This window comes from Agelaius phoeniceus, chromosome 7, assembly GCF_051311805.1.
Source record: "Agelaius phoeniceus isolate bAgePho1 chromosome 7, bAgePho1.hap1, whole genome shotgun sequence".
NCBI lineage: Eukaryota > Metazoa > Chordata > Aves > Passeriformes > Icteridae > Agelaius > Agelaius phoeniceus.
The window spans coordinates 43117721-43141329 of record NC_135271.1 but is presented as its reverse complement, the minus strand read 5'-3'; the positions used below and the strand labels follow the sequence as shown (position 1 = coordinate 43141329).

Sequence of the window (23609 nt, the reverse complement as noted above, 5' to 3'; positions counted from 1 at the left end):
GAACATTTCTAGATGCTGAAAGGAAAGAAAAAAAGAAAGTCTTATATGTCTCATTTTTCTGCAGTCAGAAAAGGAAGAAGACTGTTGTGAAAACTCATACTGTTCATAATCCTTCTCAAAAGTCATCTTCTTAATGTTTGGCAATATTTAAAATCCTAAGCATGTGTGTGGAATACTAACTGAGGCATTTTTAAAATTAATGTTACCTCAAACATGTTTTGAATCAACTTCCTGTGAATTTAATTAATCATTACTTCTCTGGCAATTCAAATTTACATATTTTTAAGGCTGGCTCTGATCCATGTTGGCATCTGAAGTGCAGAGATCAGAACTCCTCTGAGTAATAGAGTGAGGCATCAAACAAATACTGAGACTTGAAATGCAGTGTGAATTGTTACCTTCTGCCTAATAATAAAACTCTGGATTTGTCAGGCTGAAGAGACAATGTGCAGCCACTGAAAAATATTTTGTTTCAAAACATGCTGTGTGTTCTAGCAATGGCAGCCTTCTAGGGCACCTGTTTGCCCTGGAAACCATGGCTATGGAGAGAACCCAGAAAGTTTCCTTGAAAGCTGGCAATTCCAAATGTTTGGAAAGCAGTACATGACTCTTCTCCTCATATTATCTTATCTCTGTCACCAACAGTCCAAGAAAAATGTATCTTTTAGGTCAGAACTAATGGAGAAAAAATGAATAAAAAATATCTGTTCAGATAGATATGCCATGATAGATGTGAAGTGGGTGAGTAATGGTACCTCTTGTTAAATTGGAATTAAGGAAATATTTATTAAAAGAGTTTTCTTAGTAGGAGAAAGGTTTGAGGGCTGTGTTTTATTGCACTGTCTTCAGTGGTGTGCAAACAAGCATGACGTGAGTGAGATAATTTTACTGGCTTAGAAGAAAATTTAAGGAGATAATTTTACTGGCTTCTTCTGCACTGCTGAAGAAAATTTGTAATTGTGAATTGTCTCTTCCACTACTGCCATCAAGAGCAGAAGGAAAAAAAGAGACTTTCCTCCATTAAAAGCTTCTAGGGAAGATGAAGGATCATTCCTGCTGGACTGCTGAGTGCACACAGCTTTGGGATTGAAGTGGTGACAGTGTCTGTGCAGAGATGATGGAAATTGCTCCATCTCTGGGTGAACATCAAAGCAAAGTCAGCTGCTGGTGTGGAGGTTTTTTGCAAGACTCCTTAGGAGATTCAGCATGTGTGCACCTCATTCTCTGCTGTGAAAGCACAGAATGGGCTCTGCTTTTCCCCATGCACTCATCTGGTGAGTGTGTGGTGGGAGTGACTACAGGCAGCAGAGCTCACCTGCTGTTTCTGTAGTTGCTGCTGCTCTGTTTGCCCTTGCTAGGCAGTGCTTTCTGTCAGGAAGAGCAGAAATAGGGAAGTTTCCAGGAGGACAGTGTTGCTTTCAAGGCATCCTGCATTGATAAGAGGCCCTTGCTCCTGTTCCAGCCAGGGCTGCACAGCTGTGCTTGTGCAGAGCCAGGAGGATGAGCCCCCAAGCTCTTCCTCCCCTCTGGTGCAGCCCCTCTTCAAAGGCTTTCCTCAGCAACAAATCCTTGTAGTAACCTAGGTGAGTCTTTGCTCAAGCAGACCCTGACCTGTTACATATCCTTTTTTCCCCCTCACTTTTCTGTCTGTTGTTGGGTGGTTCACTGAAACTCTCCATTCACAACATCCCTTCCAAGCACCCACACTGATGTGTCTTTTGTGAAAGGTTACTGGGACAGCTTTTACTATGAGTTAGAACATAGAACACAGATTTGCCCCTGAGCTCTACCTAACTTGCTCTCCAAGCAGCTTTGGCTCCTCAGTTAAATTTTCCTGAGCAATGTTTCCTGCCCCTGATTGAAGCAGGCATGGAGAACACTCCATGGAACCTGTGTTCAGGATGATGCTCTGACTGGAATAGGGAAACCACCACAACTCCATCTTCTGTCATCCTCCTCCTTCCAAAAGTCCTTCACAGCTGTTTCAAGAGTGCAGCCAAAGCTGTGCTGGTGGGAACTGAAGGTTTTGTTGTGTTTCAGTTGTCACAGTCCAGCCTAAAATGAGTTGCTGTAATTATGGTATACTGTGTGCCCCACTCATTGTACAAACAGTGTGAGTTTCCTCTTGAGAATGAAAGTAACTTTGGCCACTACTTCTGTCTTTTATATTGTATTAAAATAATTCTATTTCCAGTGTTTTCAACTGTTGAAATAATTTTTTTAATGATCTGTTATATTTTAATTAAAAGGTCATATTTGAAGACTGAAGTCTATTTTTATGTGTGTAGAATCTGCTTCTGGAGTGCCTTTGTTCATTAAAATCAGAAAATTAAAATAGAAAAAAAAGACAAGGGAAATGAGGCATATTATACTACTACTTTCATGTTTGGTTTTGAAGGTAAAACTGTATCCAAATGATAATTAGGCTTTGCCCTCAAAATGGCCTTGCTATAGTACATGCACTGATGGAAGCAGCTCTGGGATTTCTTCCTTTCTGGAGTTAGAGAATTCCCATCTGAGTAGGCTCAGAGTGTCTCCAGCCACTTTGCTAAAATAAGATTATCATCCCTGAAAGCTGGATGTGTGGGAGATGGAAATTCGTGTGTGAGGAGTTAGAGGCATCACTTGGAAGACACTGACAGTGGAATTGATTTTGCATTGGAAAATGATTACTAAGAAAAACTACTACATACATTAAAACTCTGGATTTCAGCCTCTCAGCAAAATGGCATCCTTGCAAAATCATTTTATGTTTCAATGCTTTTATCCACAATTTTGTTTGGTTTTTTTTTTTTTGAACTTACAATACATGTTTTGCTTGGATATGCAAAACGTGTTTTATACATCCATTAAGTCACATCCACTAAATTACAGAATATAGTGCCTCTGGTGGAAGAAATTATATATTTGAGTAACTTTCCACTATCAGAAGACACTTTTCATCCCTGAGCTGAGTGGCTGTTCTTCACATGAGCCCATTTTCAGGACAAATCAGCATTTTTTCACCACTTGGGCACAAAACACTTGCTGATGCTTTGGGGCCCTGTGAAACTCTGAGAGGTTGTATCTCATTTCTTTGTCCATCCCTGCATCACTTCAGTTTTCTGTGCTGTGACTTAATTACTGGTTCCCAGATGTGCAGAATGGCTGATCCTCTTTAAATCTTCTAAGCTCTGTCAATAAGGAATGATTCCAGGCAGGTAGGCAGATCTGCTCTGATTGTACAGTGGGATAATCAACCCAGAAATCTCTGTGATAGCTCAAAAGCAGTTTTGAACTGAGGCTTACATTTGCTTTTAGGCTTTCTTTTTTTTCTTTTTGAAAGGATAGTGTCCAGATGGTGTAAGGTAGGTTTGCATGGTTCTGTGTGCAAATACTGAAGTGCAGGGGAATTAAAATGCAGTGCTTTTCACAGTACTTCAACTTGATTAGGACTTGAGTGGGACTGTTGGTACTGATTTAAAATAAGTCATCTCCACTGAAATAAAGAGACTTAATTTAGGTGCTATTAAAAGCATCACCCTGAGAAACTGCTGAGGACTTCAGAGCAGATCTGAGACCCATCCATGGTTCCACATGATTAATTCAGAATGTGTGAACCCTTACAAAGTACCTACAGTACAAGCAGAGAGTACACACTCAAAATCACTAATTCACAGTAAAAAAAAAAAAGAAAAAAAGGAGCTGATTGCCTATAAACATGCATTATTTTTATCCTCTTTTATGATTGCAAAATGGTGCACCTCTGAAGTTTCTGTGAAGCTATTTTTCTTTTGGGAAGAATTTCTTTGAATTCTAACCTTATTAGAGCAGAGTTCACACTCAAAACTGATATGCAAAATTCATTTCAAATTAATGACTTACCTTCAGGTGTAATATTTAGCTTTGATTTGAACCTGTGGCATCTGCTCAAGGTCAAGCCACAATTCGTTGACATTTTTTAAAACCCCTTGTTTTTACCATTTTGAAGTTTTGGTTGTTGCTGTGGGAAGGGGAAGGAGGATCATCTTGCTAGGTTAGTTGTGCTCTATTTTAGTTATGCAGATGTTCATTATGGTGAACAAAGTTTGAGTATAACATAATATTCCCTTGTAAATGGTGCAATGACCCATAACGTGCTTCCTTCATTCAAAAAAATACAATATTAGCTCAAAAGAACAGGTGGATGAAAAAGAGTTTGGTCCACAACAGCAGAGAATTGTGAGGATTTCTTTTGATTGGCAGCGCTGCTTGTTTTTGGCAAATCCTGTTTGATGCCAGCTAATGAATGTTGCAGCATTAAGTCCTGGAGATTATCAGGTGTTTGGAGGGAATGAAAATGATCTTTGCATTGTGCATTGTGGGCTGGAGGCAGTGCAGAGGTGCAGGAGGTGCTGAAGGCTCTGGTGAGCAAAGCCCAGGGGTCACCCTGGGCTCTCTGCTGGAATAGCTAAAACAATCTTACTGGGTCCATAGGCATTTGAAGATCATTAAAATGATGTAATGATGTCTAGATCTTACAATTTAGGTCATTTGTTTGTTTGTTTGTTTGTTTTTCTTCTTGTTGTTTTTCTTTTTTTTGCATAAAATGTAGTTTGACCAGGAATTAAATTAGCTTTACAACACAGCATTGCTCATAAATAGGGTAACATTTTTTTTTAATATAGTCCTTTCCAAAGACAGCTCTGTGCACTTATATATGTTTAGAAATGTTGGAAGTTATTCTTATGGCCACAGACATTTGTTAAAGCAGAGTGATTTTGGCTTTACATTTCCAGTTCTTAATGGTCACTGTAGTTAACAGAGCTACCTATAGCTCTAGACAGCAAAACTCCAATGCATGGAAAATGAGAATTGTGGAAGGAAAGAGATAGATTTGTATGGTGTCTGTAAAATGTGGGCAGGTAAAGATGAGAGGCAGTGTAGAGCTTTTGAAGAAAAGGAGATAATTTAAACTCTCTTCTATCAGCGTTAGGGGTAACAAAACCAAGAGTAAGTGTGGAATAATGGGCTAAAATGGGAAGGGGAATGAAATTTCAGTCACATGCTATAGCCAGTGTTCTCTGCAAATTATTCCAGTTTTACCAAACAGAATAAAAAAAATTAATTTCTGAAGGAATTAAGTGGTAAGGAGGATTTTAGTAATTTGAAGAGAAATCTTAAGACAGTATTGGCAATTTTCAAAAGGCTTGAGTAGATAGTCCTGAAGACTGAACATGGTTATTGCATTGTAAAGCAGCAAGACAGATGTATGAATGTAAGAATTATTAAAAACTCCTGGTAGTAATTGCAGCTCAGGTGGTCATTTTTAATGCCTCATTTGTGAAGAATTGAGTAGACCAGGGTTGTGATGTTCCTTAGTCTTTCTTCTGGATGATTACTTCTGTGGCAAAATGACAAAATGAAAAAACCTTCTGAGTACTTAGGAAATGAGTCAAAACCCCCTTAAAATAGTGCCAAGTTAATTTTATTCTATTGGTTTTATTCTGCTGAGATGGACAAACACTCACTGTTAAAGCAAAAACCTTACACTACTCTGAAATACACCACAAGCTGATTGCTGTTCTCAGTCTACTAAAAACACTCTAAGGTGCTCTGATTTTCTGAAGCTTTAGGCACCTACATTTGCCAGTCTTACAAAATTTTGAATTTATGAGTGTATGTTTTTTCTTCTAAGGTTTTTTTCTTCCCTGAATTTTCCTTTCTTTTGGTATAAGAAAACCATGGTACCAATTTGGATATAGATGTGGACAGAAATCTGACAATTAAGATGAGAAACTCGTAAATAAGAATAAAAAAAGTTGAAACGAACTACGTAATGACATTTGGCCTTTCTTCATTTTTAGATAATCATGGTGCTTCTGGGATGGAAATTTTCCATACTCCATGTATTTTATTCTCCTTTGACCTTGGATCATGTCTGTCACCTGCTACATTAAACAGCAGTCAGGTTCAGATAAAGGTTCAGATAACTGATAAAGGACTTGATGAAGTTTTACCCATCCTGTGATTATCAGTCTAATTTTCAGGTGTGGAAATTACTGTTGTAATCTCAGAAGACAGTGACCCATAAAAGGTGTATGATTGAAAATCAGATCTATAATTGAAAGTGTGTCATTATTTCTTTAAATCCACATTTATGTGTTGGTGCCACCTGTCAGCCCCTAGACCTGCCCTTGGTTGGGTGTCATTGCCTGGCTGCTCAGGTACAGGCATCAGGACAGCTGTGGGTCATGAAGATATCCCCCTCTGAGATGAGAGTGGCCTTATTATAATTTATTTTTTTTTTCCATAAGAACAAAAGGAAGGGATCACAGGGGAGGTAGAGCTGTTCATGGTTACTTGTGCTGTTTGAGCTGAGTGAATTTCCACTTTTCCTCATGCCTCTCCACTCCTATCTGACAAGGGTCTCAGAAACTACATTTAAGGCACAATTCATTGTCCTGATGACTTCTTCCACTCTCCTGCCTAATTACCAGTGAAGGCTGCAAATCAGCCTGGCTGCAGTCAGAGCACCCCTAATTGCACCCTCAATTTGAAACACAACTAGAAGGCTTGGGACAGGTGCAAGCTCATGGAGGGAGCTGCCAAGGATTCTTGTGGGCCCTTCCTCACCAAGTGGCTGCACTTGAGGCATTGATGAAATTCTTCTCCTCTGTCCTGCAACAATAGCTCCACTTGTCATCTCAATAATATGTTTTTCTTTTCTTTGTAACCTTCACATTAATGCAGTAATTACTGAGTGGCTGGAAGAATTGGAATGGGTCTCATTTTTTTTTTACCAGCTTATGCTCTTTTCTTGCTTGGTATGCTTAAATATTTGAAGTTGCAGCTTTTAAATAAATTATTGACAAAAGCACCAAGGGTTTCTTTCGTTGCTCACTTGCAGGGTTACCTAAATATGCAACTAAACACCACAGGGAGTGCATAAAACCCAGAAAATAAAACATTCTTGCTGCAGTGTGTTGGCTACTGATGCAGAGATATTCAGAGAGGGGTGGTACACTTGGGGGTAGATAGTGAGTGGTAATGAGACAGCTTTTGGATAAACTGCAGTTTTTGATTCCCACTTCGGTAAGGGCACCCTGAAGAATTACTTTGTATATTTTTAGTAGCTTCTTGTTTCAGAAGTTGATGTATACAATTGCTGTTGTTGCACTTGTGCATTGCAAAACTCTTCATTATCCTCTTGGATGTTTTCAGATGTCTGCTATTTTTATTCATTTTTCCATTCTTAAAAAACAATCCAGCTTTGTGCTTGTAGTAAGAAGCAAACACTCCTCCCAAATGCTCAGAATAAAATTACACAGGTAATAACATTATCAAGTCAAAATGTCAGACTTTTCTTTTGCAAAATCCTGTGCACAGTATGAAGTATAAATAGAATAATGCATGCATACTCCCCTTCTAGGGGAAATAATTGAACAATTACTACCAAAACTTTTTTCCCTAGGTCAGAAGAACATTTTCTACATTCCAACTGTGGTACATAAGCGACCATTTTGATGCATTTTAATTAAGGACAATTTTAACAATGTAGATATGCAACTGTTATACTGGATTAGAACCTTCAAATTCTTTTCCTATAAGATGTATTGCTTCAATTTCTCTTGCTGCATGGTGCTGAAACACCATGTAATTAAAGCATTATGTTGTTTTGCAGAATATTCTCTTGTAGACAGGTAGTCTTTGTGAACTGATGAGATGAATACTTTTATTTCACTTTCAAATATGTGAAAAATGATGGTTTTTGCTCTCAAAGGCTTCTCTAGAAAGCACTAATGGAAATAGTGCTCCATCATCAAATAGGACTGATTGGATTTTAGAAGCTGAGCTTTTTACTGATGTTAGTTTTCATGACAAAATTTAAAAACCCCCTGTAATTGTCCCCATTAACCTCCAATCAAGTCTGGGTGAGCAGAGCATGCACAGAAAAATGCTTTGGGGTCCTCTGTTGCTAAGAGTGTCATGGAATGATTTGTAAGGCTTGTGATGAGCAGGAACACTGGGGGCAGAGGTGAGGAAACACCAGATTTTCCACCAGCTGGTCCATCAGGCCAGCTTGGGTCCAAGTCAGCTTTGTCAGAGCCACTTCTGGTTTGTTTTGCTCTTGAAGTTTTTGGTTTTATTTGGTTGGGTTTTGGTTTTTTTTCATGTATTCCGATTGAGTAGGTGCAGAAGTCAGAAAGGATGGAGTGCAGTCACTGGGCTTTGTTTTCCCACTCAAGGTGCTGCAGAAGAGCTACTTTAGTGCTGTTTTGTTTTTTTTTTTATTTTATTTTCAGTACCCTGTGCCCAGCAGAGAGCCACAGGGATTTGGCTGCGCATCTCCACACCCTGTGATTGAGGAGCTGTTTCCTCCAAGGGCTACTTTAGCCAGAAATCACAGGAGCAGCTTGCAGCCAGCTGCTGGCTTTGCCACTTGGTGTGTGTCAGGTCAGCTGCAAGGAGCTTTGCTAGCTTTAATTTAAATATTCCTCAAAATTTTAGGCTAGAGCCTAAAATTTTAGCTGGAGCTGGCTAAAGTTGCAGTCTCAGGAGTTGTAACGTAGCTGCTTCCAGAAAATTTCATAAGTTGTTTACACAGAGGAGGCAGGGATGTGAAAGATTATTCAGTTACTCAGGGGGGAATAAGGAGCATACGGTGCTATGAGCTGCAGAAAACAGGAAGAAACCCCACAGGGATCAAATCAACACAAAATGTGAAGAAAGAAATTCTCCTGCAAAAGTCAGGTATTAACTACACCAACACTTTTGTTACAGCTCCCTTTGTGTAAATTAGCTGAAACCCAAACTCTTGGCAAGTTTCCATCAGTTTGAAAATACATTTGTTAATCACTGCCACTTATCTGTGATAAAATCCAGACTTCTGTTCCGTGGGTGGTTTATTTGCTTTAATTTGTTTTGGTTTTTTTTTTTCCTCCTGTTTTTACTTTGAAAGTGGTTTCTATTTTATGAACATTCAAGATTACCTGTGAACCCATTTTTGCATGGCACAAATCTGGGAAAATTCCTTTTGTAGCTTATTAATGAAATTATTCAGTTTAGTTGGCCATGTAGGTCTGGATTCTGACTCCTAGCAGCTTGTTTTTGAGTACACACTGAAGAGGTTTATTCATTCTTGTTAAAAACTAAGCAAGTATTTAGAAAAAGGAAATGAAGGTTGATAGTTTTAAAATTATTAATCTGGGGAACCATGGAGTATCCTAAGAATCCATTTTATTTAAGGCCTATAGTATAAAAAAAAGCCATGGTGTTACAGCCTGTCTCATAGCCCAACACCTTCATTTGAGTCAAATATTTGCCTCCAGACATTTCAGTAGGAGCTGTTGAAATGGATCTGAAGGAATTATTTGGCTCTTCTATTAAAGCTCAGAGCCAAGGAGAGGTTTTGAGCTGAGTGCCTGTTGTGAGTGCTGGATCTGTAGACAACAAATGATCTTCCAGAGCATTAATGGAAAATGCAGTGACAGGGCTGCTTGGAATTTGTCATTCAATGATGAAATCATTGCATGAAATCATGAATCATTACATGTTTAGTGTAACAACTCTGCCAAAGGCAGGTACCCACTTCTGCATTGGTAAGATCTTTCTCTTCTATCTCTGTTTATCAGAACTTATAACTCTTCTTAATTTTAAATGGCAAGAAACCCCCCCCAAAAAAAGATATTATGTGTTTTAAAGAGCTCATCCTTGCTTTATTTGTCATTGGAATCAGACAGAAAGAAAACATTGCTCTGGGGAAAATGAAAGGTGCCATTCATGTCTTTCTCTGAGTCAAAACTCCTAGTTTGGATGGATTTCTGCCAAAATTTCTAAGACAGTGATTTGCTCTCACCTTTATTAGTAAAAATATTAAAGCATAGAGGGAGTGCTTGACAACATCACTGCTTTTCTTGGCATTATTATTATATTACAGTTTATTATAATAAATTGTTATATAATTGCAATTATTATATTTATTATATTACAATCAAAGGCTCATTTGAGTTGTTCCTTAGAATGCCCAGGCTTTGCTAGAGCAGTCCTTAGTGGATCTGTGCATTTCTTTGCTTTTCTGTAAAAAGCAGCATCTGGAGAAGTTTGCCAATAGGAGCACCTTGACTCTTTTTGGGTGGCTCACATTTCCCAAAGAAACATAATGGATAAAGGGCCTTTGAGGTGTTTTATGCAGATAGGTTTGGCCATTAGGTAAAATGACTTTGCAGGGAAAGAAAAGCTGGATTTTTACATTATCTGGAAGTATACTGAAAAAATCAATGAATCTGGTAAAACAGCCAAGAAATTCCTGATGTTTTTTTCCTCCTAGTACTAAATTTGCTTTTTAATTGAGTGGAATATATGTAAAGAGATGATTTTGTGTCCCATTGTCTTTCTATAAATGCTTTTTTATAAACTCTGGATGTGTGTATGAGTGTTGGAAAAATGTGATGTGCTCAGTCCTGTGAGAACTTACACTGTTTTAAAGTAAAATGTGATCTTGGCTCTGCTCTGGTCATTATATATATGTATTAACTCTATATAATGTACCATAATGTATTGCATCTACCAATTTCCCGATCACCTCTCTGGTCTTTTTATCCTAAAAAAAGTGCAGGAAAAAATAACATATCTTCATTTCTGATCATAGAATCATAGTATTTTAGTGCTTTAAATAGAATTCCATTTCCTGGAAAAACAGGTAATGTAATGGTGAAGCAGACTGGGAAAAATGAAATGATAAATTTCCAATTGGAGTCCAGTGATACTGACTGAGTAATTTTGCTTGCTACATTTTTGTTGACAAATATTTACATAAAGAGTGGCTGGTTTCCCATTCTCACCTGAGCTTGGGAAACTCATGTAACTTTCTACTGCTTTAGATCCCTCTAAGCACAGAGATTGTGTTTGTGTTCCCTTTTCTGCTACTGGTACTCCTTGGTTAATTAACATTTTTATTTGTTTATTGGAATGTTGACTTCAATAATATTTATCTCTGTATATATTCAGTGATATGTGCATGTGTACATATGTATGTGCACAGTCTTATTAAGGCACATTTGGATTTAAACTACTTGTTTTATTTGCATGTAATTTATATGTAAATCTGAAAACAAATAGAAAAATCCTGATGTAAATTTGCAAAATAACCTTTGCAAATGTATTTCATAGTTTGATAAATCTTGATTTAATCTCACTCATCTAAAATAGTTTCTGTCAGATCCATTCTCCAGGACTGTTAAATGGCATAAAATTAAGCATGTGTACAGATACCTGAACAGTGAGAAGCTCCAAAAGTTGATTTTGTTCTTTCTGCTCTAACAGTGAACTTTCTTGAAAGTCATGCACCAGTGCAGTTTTTTACCATGAAAAATAGGAGCACTGTGTTACATTTAAATTGTAAAATTACGTGGCACAGATCTGAATGTGACTTTATGACATTGCTGCAGTTTGGTAACCTTTGCTGTTTATCTAACCTTCAGTGAACTGCAGTGTTGTGTTGTCAAGCAGATCTGCTTATTAATGCTGAAATTGTTGATGTCAGTCTTAAAGATCATTTCTTATGGGACCTTGCCAGTGTATCCGGAAATAAAAATGCATTTTAAAGTCTATTTTTTTTTAAGCAATCAGGCAAAGTATAACTTTGTTTCTGAGCAATGAAAAGTGCAAATTCCAGCAAGCAACTTTGTTATATCTGTAAAAAAATCTATAGGTATGCAACATGGATAGCCTGTATTCATTTATTTTTTAAGTCCCTTTTTCTTGAGATATGTTATTTTACTTGGGGGATTGTGATAAGAATGGAAGACATATTTTAATATCTTGTGATGTTTCATTAAATTTGGGATCAATAGAAATATGTGAAAATACATATGTGAAAATACACAGCCGTAAATGGCTGTGCCAGTGTTTATACAGACTCCTTGTGTTGCATCATAGTAACCTGGATAAAATCATGTTTATGCCTGCTGCTTTGTCATCTTTTTCTGTCCTTGGCCTTATTTGCTTTAGTGAAATACTTCTAAGAATTTTCTTTAATTATGCAAAGGTATTGTTGATTTCCTGTAGAAATGGTGCATGGGCTCATTAGAAATTGCTTGCTTCATCTCCATGTAATCTCACTGGCAGCCTTCAAGATACAGAGGTGGCTTTTCCTAATCAGACAAAAATCTCATTAGCTTCCAGATGAGACTGGAATGAGGAAAAGAACACGTGGCACGGTGTGTGCACTGGGGCTTTGGTCTGATGAGGACACAAGGAGCACAACCTGGAGTCAGAGCAGAGCTGTTGGTGAGCTCAGCCCCCCAGAGGAGTGTGAGGCTCCTCTGGACAGCCCTCTGTCTGCAGCTGAGAGTTGCAGGGGAGGCTGGAGTCCTATTTAATAAAGCAGCTGTTCATTAGCTGCTATCCTCAGGAACTTGCAGGGATCCTCATAGGTGGCTTCCTGTAGCTTTCATGTGTCGTGAACGGCGGGAGAAATGCGACACACCATATGCGTGAATAGCAAATCCCAAAGTTTATTGAAAACCCACACATATTTATATTGGTGTTAATGAAGCTTATACATATTGCAAAAGCTGAGCTCATTATTGGTTAAAGCACACTTGGATCAACCACACCTACTTCTATCTTCTAACAATTGTTTTGCTTCTATGTTTGCATTCTTCTAACTTCTCTACCTAAGATATCTACATTTCTGGCAAGCGATTTTCTCCCCCGTCTTCCCGTTTCAGAGAAGGTCACTGTGACCTTTGTCAGTGATTGGACACTGGTTGCTCAGTTCCCAGCTTGTTTCCCCTATCCTTATCCATCGGTATCACATCGAAATGTCCTTTCTCAGCTAACCAATTATCCAAAAAGCTCTCTACATTCATGTCCCTCCATACTCCTGTCATCTCAAGATGCTTCCTCACCTCTTGTCACAACTTTGTTATTCTCCCCAGCTCTCCAAGTGTTTCTGCTGGACTGCAAGGAAAGAGTACAGTATTTTTACTTCCAAAACTTTGTCAGAAACAAACTATAAAAGATTGTGAGCACGGGGTGGAAAGGGGATAACAGCTCTGAAATCCTGAAGCTCAGTGAAGTTGCCTCTGATGCTGGCATTGCACCTCTTCATGGAAGTGCCTTGCATTCAGCTCAGCTTCCAAAAGCATGAGGAGCTCCCTTGCCTGCTGCAGCTTCTCTCTACACTGTGATTGCTCCTTTTTTCAGATAAAACCCTCTTCTGTCATCCATTGCTCCTTTATTCAAGTCTCCCTCTGCCCCATGTTCTCTGTAGTTTCTTTACTGTTGAGAACTGGGATAGTTCATTTCCCCCCTCCCTGTTTGAATGCTGCTGTGTTAGCTGATGGCCACAAATTTTTCCTTCTGTTTTGATCAGCTGTGCTGACCCATCTCTGCTTTTGTATTTATTACATGCAGGAATAATGACCTGAGGTTTAAACTCATCTGCTGGGATTAGACCTTGAACAAGGGTCTCAGCAGAATGCTTTAGAAGTTAAGCTTTTACTTATTTGTCTAGTGTGATAGCTAGCTCATTGTCTCTGAGTAAGTGTTACAAGGTACACTACAAAATGAGTGGGAAGATGTGGAATGTATTCTTAATGCTGGCCATAATGCATTAAATAGATTCCATAAATGTTTCTAGCCTTTTTTTTTTTCTGAGTAGTTAGAACTAAGGGTGTTGACAAAGCTGTTCCAAAAGACTCCAAACAACCAAAATCCAGTTCATGAATGGGCACTTGCAAGTCCAAGAAAAAGATCTCTCTGCTTAGAGCAAAAATGATCAAGCTGAAAGAAAGCACAAAATATTTTTTAAGGTTAACAACCAGTGCGAGTGATCAACACTTCTCACAATGACTTATATGTGCACATTTGGTTTGGTTTATTGTTCCTGAGGAGGGGTGGGTTTGGGCTTGTTTTAGTTCTATTGGTCTGGGTTTGTTTTCACTTTGGCTCTGCAAAAGGATGACTTTGCTCTACCAGAGCAGCCCGAAGAAATAAAAATATGAAGGGAGATTGTTCCCACATCCAAACCCTGCACCTGCTCTGAGCAGGGTAATTGCTAACAGGCTGCTCTCTTTTTAAAATGCCAGTTATCCACAGAGCTGACAAAATCCTGCATTCCTCTGAAAGTGGCATTTTACAGTGACTCTGAAAAGAAGTGCCAATGTTTTCATGAATAAAGATATTGACCGGGGAAAGCAATTGTGTGACCATAATCATTGAGACAAGAACTGTAGCAGCAGGATCTTCTAACACAGAGGATTGGAAAGGGAACGTGAGGGATGAAAATGATAGGTACTTATGCAAATGGATTAGAACTATCCTGTGCCACTTTGTGGATCTGTCTTTTAATCTCTCTTGCTATCTAGGCCATGGGATTAGTCAAAAGCAGCTGGAATGGAATGGACACAATCACTTAATCACAAAATCAGAAGGCTTGCTGTGGTAATTTCCCTTCAAATGGCACACTGCAAACCCAGGGCAGGTAGTACTTAATATCAGTTGCAAGCTCAGCTCTACAAAGAACTTTGGAAAGACTGCAATCTTTCCATTATAAGTGTATTGAGTCTGTCTTTTAAAACACCTGAAATGTGACATGAAATTATTAGTCTTTTCTTTTTCTTTTGTCACCTTTTCTTTATGTTTGGGGAATGCAAATGGCAAGAGTTTAATGAAGTGATGTTGTTGTGATTACATCTGAGCTGCAGAGTGAGACATTCTCATTCCTACTGCAAAGCAAATTACGTTTGCTTTTCCTACTCTAATGCACTTTGCCCCTGAAATTCTTGCCAAAATAAGGAGGGGGCTGTGATTCTCCTTAGTGCTTTTCTCTGTAGGCTTTGTCTTGGTGAAAAAAAAAAGAAAAAAAGAAAAAAAAAGACAAAAGGAAGCAGGTGATTTATTCAGAGCATCAGAAGATGCCATGCTGGCAGAAACTTCTACAGCCCAAATCAAGCCCCTCTAAGATCTTTCACCTGCCTCAACACAAGACCAGGCAAGCACCAGACACTGCTGCAGCTCGGTGCTGGTGGGTTTTGTGTTCCAAATAACCACAGTCCAGGGCTAAACACCAATGTGCATCTGCAGACCTGGACTGTCAGGCACACAAGCTTGGTAAAGTTCACTCTGGACTGCAGAAATTGTGGGAGAATCTCTGCATTCAGTTTGAGCTGAACCCAGCAGAAATATTTAAAATATTGAATTCTTGAATATGCTTGAATTCTTGTTCTTAGCTTTATGATAGAGAAATGCATCTTTTCTGCATTTGGGTGATGCCACCATTCATCAGCAGGGGTGATGCAGCATGGGCAGGAGCTCCATGAGAAAAAGCAGGTGGGTTAAATGCCAGCTCTCAGGGTTAATTGTCTATGAAAGTCTGGGTTTCACTCCTTCTCCCAAAGGGGATGCTGCATTTTAACTACCCAAATGTCCTCTGGAAAAGCCTGGCAGAGGCACTCAGGAGTCCTCAGGCTTTAGCCAGTGCCCTCCCACATTTCTGCTCCCACCAGGCATTCTGCTGTTGCTTCTGGCATGATTTCCATGGTGGAAATTAAGCTGTGGTTTACAGAAATTTTCCAAGAAATCCGGAAAGTGCTGTTAGGATAATTCAGAAACCTGACTTACTAATGCAGCATGCTATGCCAATGTTTTCTGACCTTCTGTTCTCTTACAACAACCTTAGTTGTACACACTTGCTGGAAAAATGATGTCTTAAAGACTTTTTATCCTCATTGATTAACAATAAAACTGTGATACTCAATAAGCTTCAGGAAGGAAGCTGTGATTTTTTTCTGGTTATATTGCTTACAAGAAAGGTTGCAAGTTTGTTCAGGTAGAAATATGGAAATATTTGAAAGTTTTTTGTATGTTCTTCTACTACATCTCTTAATTCTGAGTGATTCTTTTTCTCAAATCAATATCCCCAATACTACTTAAAATATATGCTTGCATTTTTGTGTCAAGGGATAAAAAATATTTTTATTTGAAATATATCTAGCTGAATTTAGTTTCATGTTTTTATTTCTATTCTAATAGAATAGAAATAAAAGGTAAAAAGTCTTCTTTTTACAGTCTCATGTAATACAACCATTATGGAGGCAATGTCATAGTTTTTTTATTCTAAATATAAAACATCTATGTTTTATATTAACTATTAAAACTATATATTTCTGTATTAAAACTATATATTTCTGTGTCAGAATCTCTATTTTATTTAAAAAAAGAGAACAAAAACTCAGAACTGCTGAATGAGACTACAGCCTTCTAGGGTTACAGCACTGGTGTATCAGGGCAAAGAGAGTGCCATGGACTTGTGCAAGGCTTTTGTCACTGTCCCACATGGCAGCCTGACAGGCCTGAGAGATGAGCCTGTGTTCAAGTTCAGCAAGGCCAGGTGCAGAGTCCTCAGGTGGCTTGTGGCAATTCCAAGCTCAAAGGCTGTGCAGAGGATGGATTGAGAGCAGCCCTGAGGAGGAGAACTTTGGGCGTGCTGCTGAGTGAAAAGCTCAGTGTGACCCAGCAATGTGCACTTGCAGAGATCAGCAGCATCCTGGGATCAGCAGCATCCATCCCCTGGGGCAGCAGGGCAGGGATCAGAGCATCCATCCCCTGGGGCAGCAGGGCAGGGATCAGCAGCATCCATCCCCTGGGGCAGCAGGGCAGGGATCAGAGCATCCTGGGCTGCATCCATTCCCTGGGGCAGCAGGGCAGGGATCAGAGCATCCATCCCCTGGGGCAGCAGGGCAGGGATCAGCAGCATCCTGGGCTGCATCCATCCCCTGGGGCAGCAGGGCAGGATCAGAGCATCCTGGGCTGCATCCATCCCCTGGGGCAGCAGGGCAGGGATCAGAGCATCCTGGGCTGCATCCATCCCCTGGGGCAGCAGGGCAGGGATCAGAGCATCCTGGGCTGCATCCATCCCCTGGGGCAGCAGGGCAGGGATCAGAGCATCCTGGGCTCCATCCATCCCCTGGGGCATGGGAGGGGGGCCTCTGCCTCTCTACCCTGCTCTGGTGAGACCCCTCCTGCAGGGCTGCATCCAGCTCTGGGGCTGCAGGGTAAGAAGGGTGTGGGCCCTGTTGGAGGAGTCCAGAGGAGATCCCAAAGGTGCTCAGAGGGCTGGAGCACCTCTCCTGCACAGACAGGCTGGGACAGGTGGGGCTGTTCAGCCTGGAGTAGTGAAAACTCTGTGAAAACTTTAGAGCAGCTTGTGAAGGGGTTACAGGGGAGCTGGAGAGGGACTTTTTACCAGGGCTTGTAGTGACTGGACAAGGGAGAATGGCCTTACACTGAAAGGGGCAGGCTTAGATGAGATATAAGAAAGAAATCCTTCACTGTGAGGGTGTGGCACTGGCTCCTGGGAGAAGCTGTGTGTTTCCTGTCAGTGTTCAAGGCCAGTCTGGATGGACTTTGAGCAAGATGGTCTCGTGGAAGGAGATGGGGCTTGGACTGAGCTGATCTTTAAGATCCCTTCCCACCCAAACTGTTTATGATTCTGTGCCACAGCTTGTGGTATTCAAAGCCATGTCTTGCTGCTGCTTCAAAGATTTTCATGCCTGTAGTGAATCAGTTCATCATCAGCCTGAGAACTGTGTTTGGAGATGGACTATATATCTAGAAAACAGCCTAGAAAAGGAGAGAGAAAGATACTTCAGCCTATTTGAATTATATTTGCTTTGCATATTTGCTGGATGTATTTTTTCAGCATTTCCCTCTGAAATACCTCGTTTTGCAGTGATGAGTGGGATTTAGCACAGAGGGCTGCAGAAGGGTTGAAATGACTCATTTGTCCTCTGACAGCCTCAACCTGTCCTACCTCCCACACCCAAGCCCTGCAGGTTTTTGGTTTAGCCTTTCTTTTGGTTACTTTGGCCTTTCTTTTGGTTACTTTGGCCTTTCTTTTGGTTACTTTAGCCTTTCTTTTGGCTACTTTAGCCTTTCTTTTGGCTACTTTAGCCTTTCTTTTGGTTACTTTGGCCTTTCTTTTGGTTAATTTAGCCTTTCTTTTGGTTGAGGATTTGCAGCCTCTGTGGTGCTGTATCACACATATGGTGCATTCTTTTTTAAGACCAGTCTTTTAGGGGTCTTTTCAACAGAAGCTGGATGGAGACAATCACAGAGCAGGGACTTTAGGCTTTGTCCTTTGGTTGCAGGCATTGAGATCCCTGATGGTGAGTGCTTGCAGGCTCTTGGTAAATGTGGTCCCCAGCATTTGGCAGCAGCAGCCATTTGAACCTCTAAAGTTGGTGTACAGGGGTTTTTTGTGTAAGAAGAGTTTCATTTTTCTCTTTGTAGCTGTGTTTTAGTAAGGTATTATTCAGTCACAAATTACTTTCAGAAATATGTATTACTTGAGGATTGTTTTTGGCAACAATGCAATTAAATGGTTTGTAAAAAGCTGCTATAAATAATGAGAAAACTTGCAATTGTATTATTCTTTGCACAGCCATTTTCTGATTCATTAGAGTTAGACTGTAAAATCTATAATAACATTATAGGTAGTGTTATATATAAACCACCATATTCAAGAGCTGGTATTTTTTCAAACCACATTAATAAAAGAGCCTGTTTAGGAGATTAAATCCTTAAATCTGTGTCTGCATTGTTGTTATGTGCCAGTTAGCAGATAGTTATGGGGAAACTACATGTTGTCAAAAGCTTCTCATTGTATGGCTCTCTGTGATGTTTCCTGTTGAAGGGCTCTATCTTCTTGTCACACTCAGAAATCACAGCTTCTGCCTTGCCACTGATACACAGCCCAAAGATCCCTTTGACTGCCTTTTGCTTATGGCCATTTCAAAGCAGCACGAGGCTAAAAATATTATATTGTTGAAGGACTGCAGCTTCCACTGTTTTAAAACTTTGTAGGTTACAGCAAGAGTTGCATTGGTTAGCATCAAAAAAGTTAATTGGAGATGCCCTCGATGCAGACTGTGCTATGAGTTCACTTCATTATAGTAATTTTTCCAATGTTTCATTTCATTTCATTTCAATTTTTCTTCATATTTCATCAATATTTATAATATTTCAATTTTCTAATATTGTTTGTATACAGTAACTTCATAAATGTCTTACAAGAATGTTGTCACTCAATATCAAAACATCATAATGGCCTTTCATAATTTCTAAAATAATAATTTGATACAACTTTTATCCAAATATTAAAACCGAATATCTTAATTTCAGACAAGCCCTTCTTTTTATGTCATTCCCCAAACCTTCAGCTAGCTAGAAACTCTCTTCTTTCTCACTGTAAGCTTTGCATGCTCAGTACTTGATTCATCTCTTTGGTATTCTCCTTGCACAAATTTGCAGAAGTATTTAAAATGAAGCTTTATTTTTAGAAACTGAACAATATTCATGTCTGAAGAGCAGAACCTCGTGAGTAATAAGGACTTGGTACATTTTTTAGAAGCTTTGGCACATTCATCAAGTTGTCCAGCTTCTGTCATTTTAAGTCAGTTCTTTGGAATAGGGTTTCACAATGCTCTGAGGGAAACTAAAGTTCTCTCACCAGCACTTGGTTCTGTGAGCTTCTAGTTCCTGTCTTAAACTGGACTCTGTCAGATGTCATTTAAATAAGGCTAACACTGTGATGCTTAGAATAAGTTTGTGTTTCCTAGACTGTGCTAGTAACACTTTAAAAGAATTCTTACTTAAGGGAAAATCATAGCTTGGATCTGAGTTCACCTGCAGGATGCAGAAATTCTCTATTTTTGTGGAAAAGCTGTGCATCCCTGCAATGTCCCATGGCCAGGGCTGTCCAGAGAGGATGGAACCACTTGGGGCTCATAACCTGGGTGATGCTCATCCCCTAGGGATCCCCAAAGGGCTGGTGAAGCAGTCATGCAGGCCTTGAAGAACCTGTGTCTAAGGCCACAGAGTTTGTGGTAATTGGCATTTCACAAGGGAGGAAGGGAAATGAGGGAAGCAGGCAGGCTTGGAAGTGGTTGGGAATCAGGGGCAATGGGGTGGAGAAAGGAGATGGATGCCAGGAGTTCCTGTTGACACCATTTCTTCCGCCTGGGTGCTGAAGCCATGGTAGGAGCTGCCCTGAGGAGACAGAATGGCTGCTCTGCCACTCTGGTGAGAGTAAAAATCTCAAAAATGAGCAATCTCAGGAAGGCTGGGCAGCACAATGTGTCCCGTGGGCAGAAGTGGGGACATTCCTGGCTGGGAGCTGTGATGTGCTGAGGGCTGCTGGGAGAATTCCCCGTGGGATTGCTCAGAGCCTGTGTTGGGCAATTCCCCTTTTATTTTCTGGAAAAGAGGACCAGGGAGAGAAGGTGTCTTTTATAGGTAGAAATGAACTGGCAAGGAGTTAAAAAAACAACGTGAAAAAGTTAAAGACACAGTTGCTGCTGTGGGTGATGTGTGATGCTGAAGAGGTGCATGTGAGCCAAGAAGGCACAAGAAAATTGCCACTCTCTGTTAAGACTTACCCATTTCACACTCATTATGACTCAGAAATACAAAATGAAATAATGTGTATGTGAAAAAATTTTACCATGCTTTTGGAACTTGTAAAACATAACAGGAGGTGGTTTTTGGATTTTTTTTTTGCAATCCTACCATAGCAATTACTTATAGCAAAATAAAATAAAAGCATTTATCCTAGAAAAAAAATTACTTGATAATTAATTATTATTAATAATAATTGTTTATTAAATAAAATTATTACTAACTAAAGGCATGTGTCATTGTGGTAGAGAAATACTTCTGCTTGCCAATTCTAGATAGAAAAAATAGTGTTTTCTGTGAGGGAGGGTTGGGGTTGTAAGAAACAATTGCACTAGTTTTGTCATTGTGTTGTTAGCTGTTCATGTGCTGTTTGGTCTCAAACTGTACCATGAACGTGGGCAATACATGGCTGGGATTGAAAATATGTAAATGGTGCCTGGCAGGAGTTAAATGTGTAAGCACAGAGGGTGGAGGCTTAAGTGCACTGGTACTTACAGAAGCATTCATTTAACATTTGTTATAAGCTACTGTTGTTTTTTTATAACTAATAGGGGAGCAGTTTACAGTTGATCTACTGCATAGAGAAAAAGAGCTTGTAGCTTCAGATGGAATAGTTGCAGCCTCAGGCAGTTTTGCTAATGCTTTCTATTACAAATAAGTTTAATAGTGTGCATTAAAAAGGATGTGTATTTAAACCTTTATGGTCCATACCATGTTAGGTGGAATTACAGTAAATTGCTACATTTCATTTCTGTAATTATCTTATAAACTGCGAGTTGATATTGTCCTGAAGTTTATGTTCAGGACATTTTAACACCAGTTGTATTTTGGACAGCTTGCATAAGATCATTTGATTGTCTCTTAGGGGTACAAAATTACATATATATTAAAAAAAAGAAGAAAAAAATCTATTAAAAAAGCATGAGAGTTGCACACCTTTGGATGACTCTGTGTACTGCGGAGAAGGGAGGGACCATGATCACCTCCCCTGCACATTATGAGCGTGCACAGAGCAATTTTCCTGTTGCTAATAGTTCTGGAAATGTATGTTTGAGAAACGTGGTCTTTTCCTTTTATTTCATTTTTTTCCATTCCTGTAGGAACTTGGAAGTAACAGCCCTCCGCAGAGGAACTGGAAGGGAATTGCCATTGCGCTGCTGGTGATTCTAGTTGTTTGTTCTCTCATCACCATGTCAGTCATTCTTTTAACCCCAGGTAACCTTCTTCTTTATTTGATCTTATTAAAGGTCTGTGGTTCATAATGCAGTCATAAAGCAATGGATATTGAAGTGTCTCTTGCCTTTAAGCATTCTTAACTTGTGACTGTTGTAAATTTGGTGCTGTAGGGACCCGGGAGCTGCTGGAGGCCTCGCGAAGCAGAAATATTTGGGGTTGGCAATATTTGGGGTTGGCAATCCTTAGGGTTGTGTGTGGCTTGAGGGGGTTATAGCAATCCTTGTGAGCCTCAGCAGGTGTGAGCTGACTTCAAGAGTTTGTTGTTGGTTTTTCGTGTATTTACAGATTCAGAGATGAGCTAAGAGAAAATTGTATTCCATGGAAAACTGATTCTGAGAATGCAACTTCTCTCTGAATCATGAACATGGATCTTCCACCTGTACATGCACAAGCTCCTTCCCTTTTCTCTCTTTCTGAAACAACAAAGGGAAAGTAATTGCTCAGTCACAGGAAAAAAAAAGGGTGAGGGCAAGAAGAAGTAGGTAAAAAGAGAAAACACTCCACAAGTTTAAAAAAAACCCCAAACTTTGAATCCTTTTGCCAGTTTTAAAGTTGGAGTGTAAAGTACCTGATTTGCATGGCAGGCCTGGATAGTAAATATTGGTCTGCAAATATTCTGCCATTCAAGTTTGTGTAAACCATAAAATTAATGAAGCTCTTTTCACTAAATAATGGTTCCAGGCTGTTTGGCCACGAGATGAAATCACCGAGGGAAGCTGTGCATGAGCAAGTACAGCAGCACAGTGCTGCTGCTTTAGAGGAAGGTGGTGAGGCTAAATGGAAAAGGATCAAAAAGCTTTGCTTGTCAGAGGGCATGAGGCAGCTGGAAAGAGAAGGCAGGAGCACTATGGATAGTCTGCTTCCTCTGTTTTGTAGAAATACCTACTCCTTATGCAGGGTGCTGTGCAAAATAACTGTTTGCTTATTTCCACTTAGATCAAGTTGAGAAAAATAAAAGCAAAGTTGTGCTGCTGTAGTCTCAGTGAATAGGAGCCTTCTTCAGGGAATAAGAAAAATAAGATTTTGAGAGCACATGGTAGTGTATCCTAGTACACTCTAAGACAGAAGACTGTTTTTTGTTTCAAGGAGGATGTTTCCCTTTTTTTGAAGACTTATAAAATATCAAGTGTTTGCTGGAACCTACAATAATAACTTTCAGTTGTGGCTCTTATATCTATATAGAATTATTAATGATGTAAAACAAAAACTGAAGTCCTTGAAGGCACTCATGGAAGCAGAATAAACAACTTAGGGGAATGTTAACTTTTTTAAAAAAATATGTTAAAAAAGCACAGTGAATTGCAACATCTCTGAGGCTGTTTCAAAATCCAGAGATCTTGGTTGAAAACTTGTGTAAGCTGGGACCTACATTTCAGCTGAAGTCATGCAAGTGAAAACGAGTTCTGTCAGCTCAGATGCTCTGAGATATCCCATAGAGACTGTGAAGCTTGATAGAAATGAAAACCTTTCTCCCAGAACAGTCTAGGTCTGCAAAACTGGGCTTTCCTGTGGCATGGAAATGCTCACCATGGAAAGCTTTGAGGTGCATTGTAGGATAGATAATTGCCCTGTTTTGGCCCCAATCATTGCTGCTCCCCCTTTACTTTCATTATTAATTTGTTTGATTATTATGAATTATTAGTGGTTTGGGAAGCAGATATTTTGTTACTCTAAGCATTATAGCTGACACTAATTTCTCATGAATATGTTTTAAGATCACTGTGGGATGTTCAGTATTTGAGGAGAGGAAAAAAGTAGAGACCCCCCCCTCACATCTGGCTATTGTGAAGTGCTCAGTTCCAAATTGATGCTAATTTGTTATTATAAATATTTAGCTTTGAAAATCCTTCTCATAAAATATAGCAGGTCTGAATGAAGATATTCAGTGTAAATGTCCTTTGTTACCCTGGGATGTTTCAGTGTTCATTTCCAGTACTATTTTGAGCATC

General features: G+C 39.5%; 1 protein-coding gene across 2 annotated transcripts in view; it reads left to right on the top strand.

Moving 5' to 3' along the window:
- DPP10 (dipeptidyl peptidase like 10) overlaps positions 1 to 23609 on the top strand; it is a 438065-nt gene that overhangs the window by 219056 nt on the left and 195400 nt on the right. For both annotated transcript variants that reach the window (XM_077181698.1, XM_054636515.2), the window contains exon 2: positions 21525 to 21639. In XM_077181698.1, coding sequence (XP_077037813.1) covers positions 21525 to 21639 — 115 coding nt within the window. The remainder of the gene's footprint in view (positions 1 to 21524; positions 21640 to 23609) is intronic.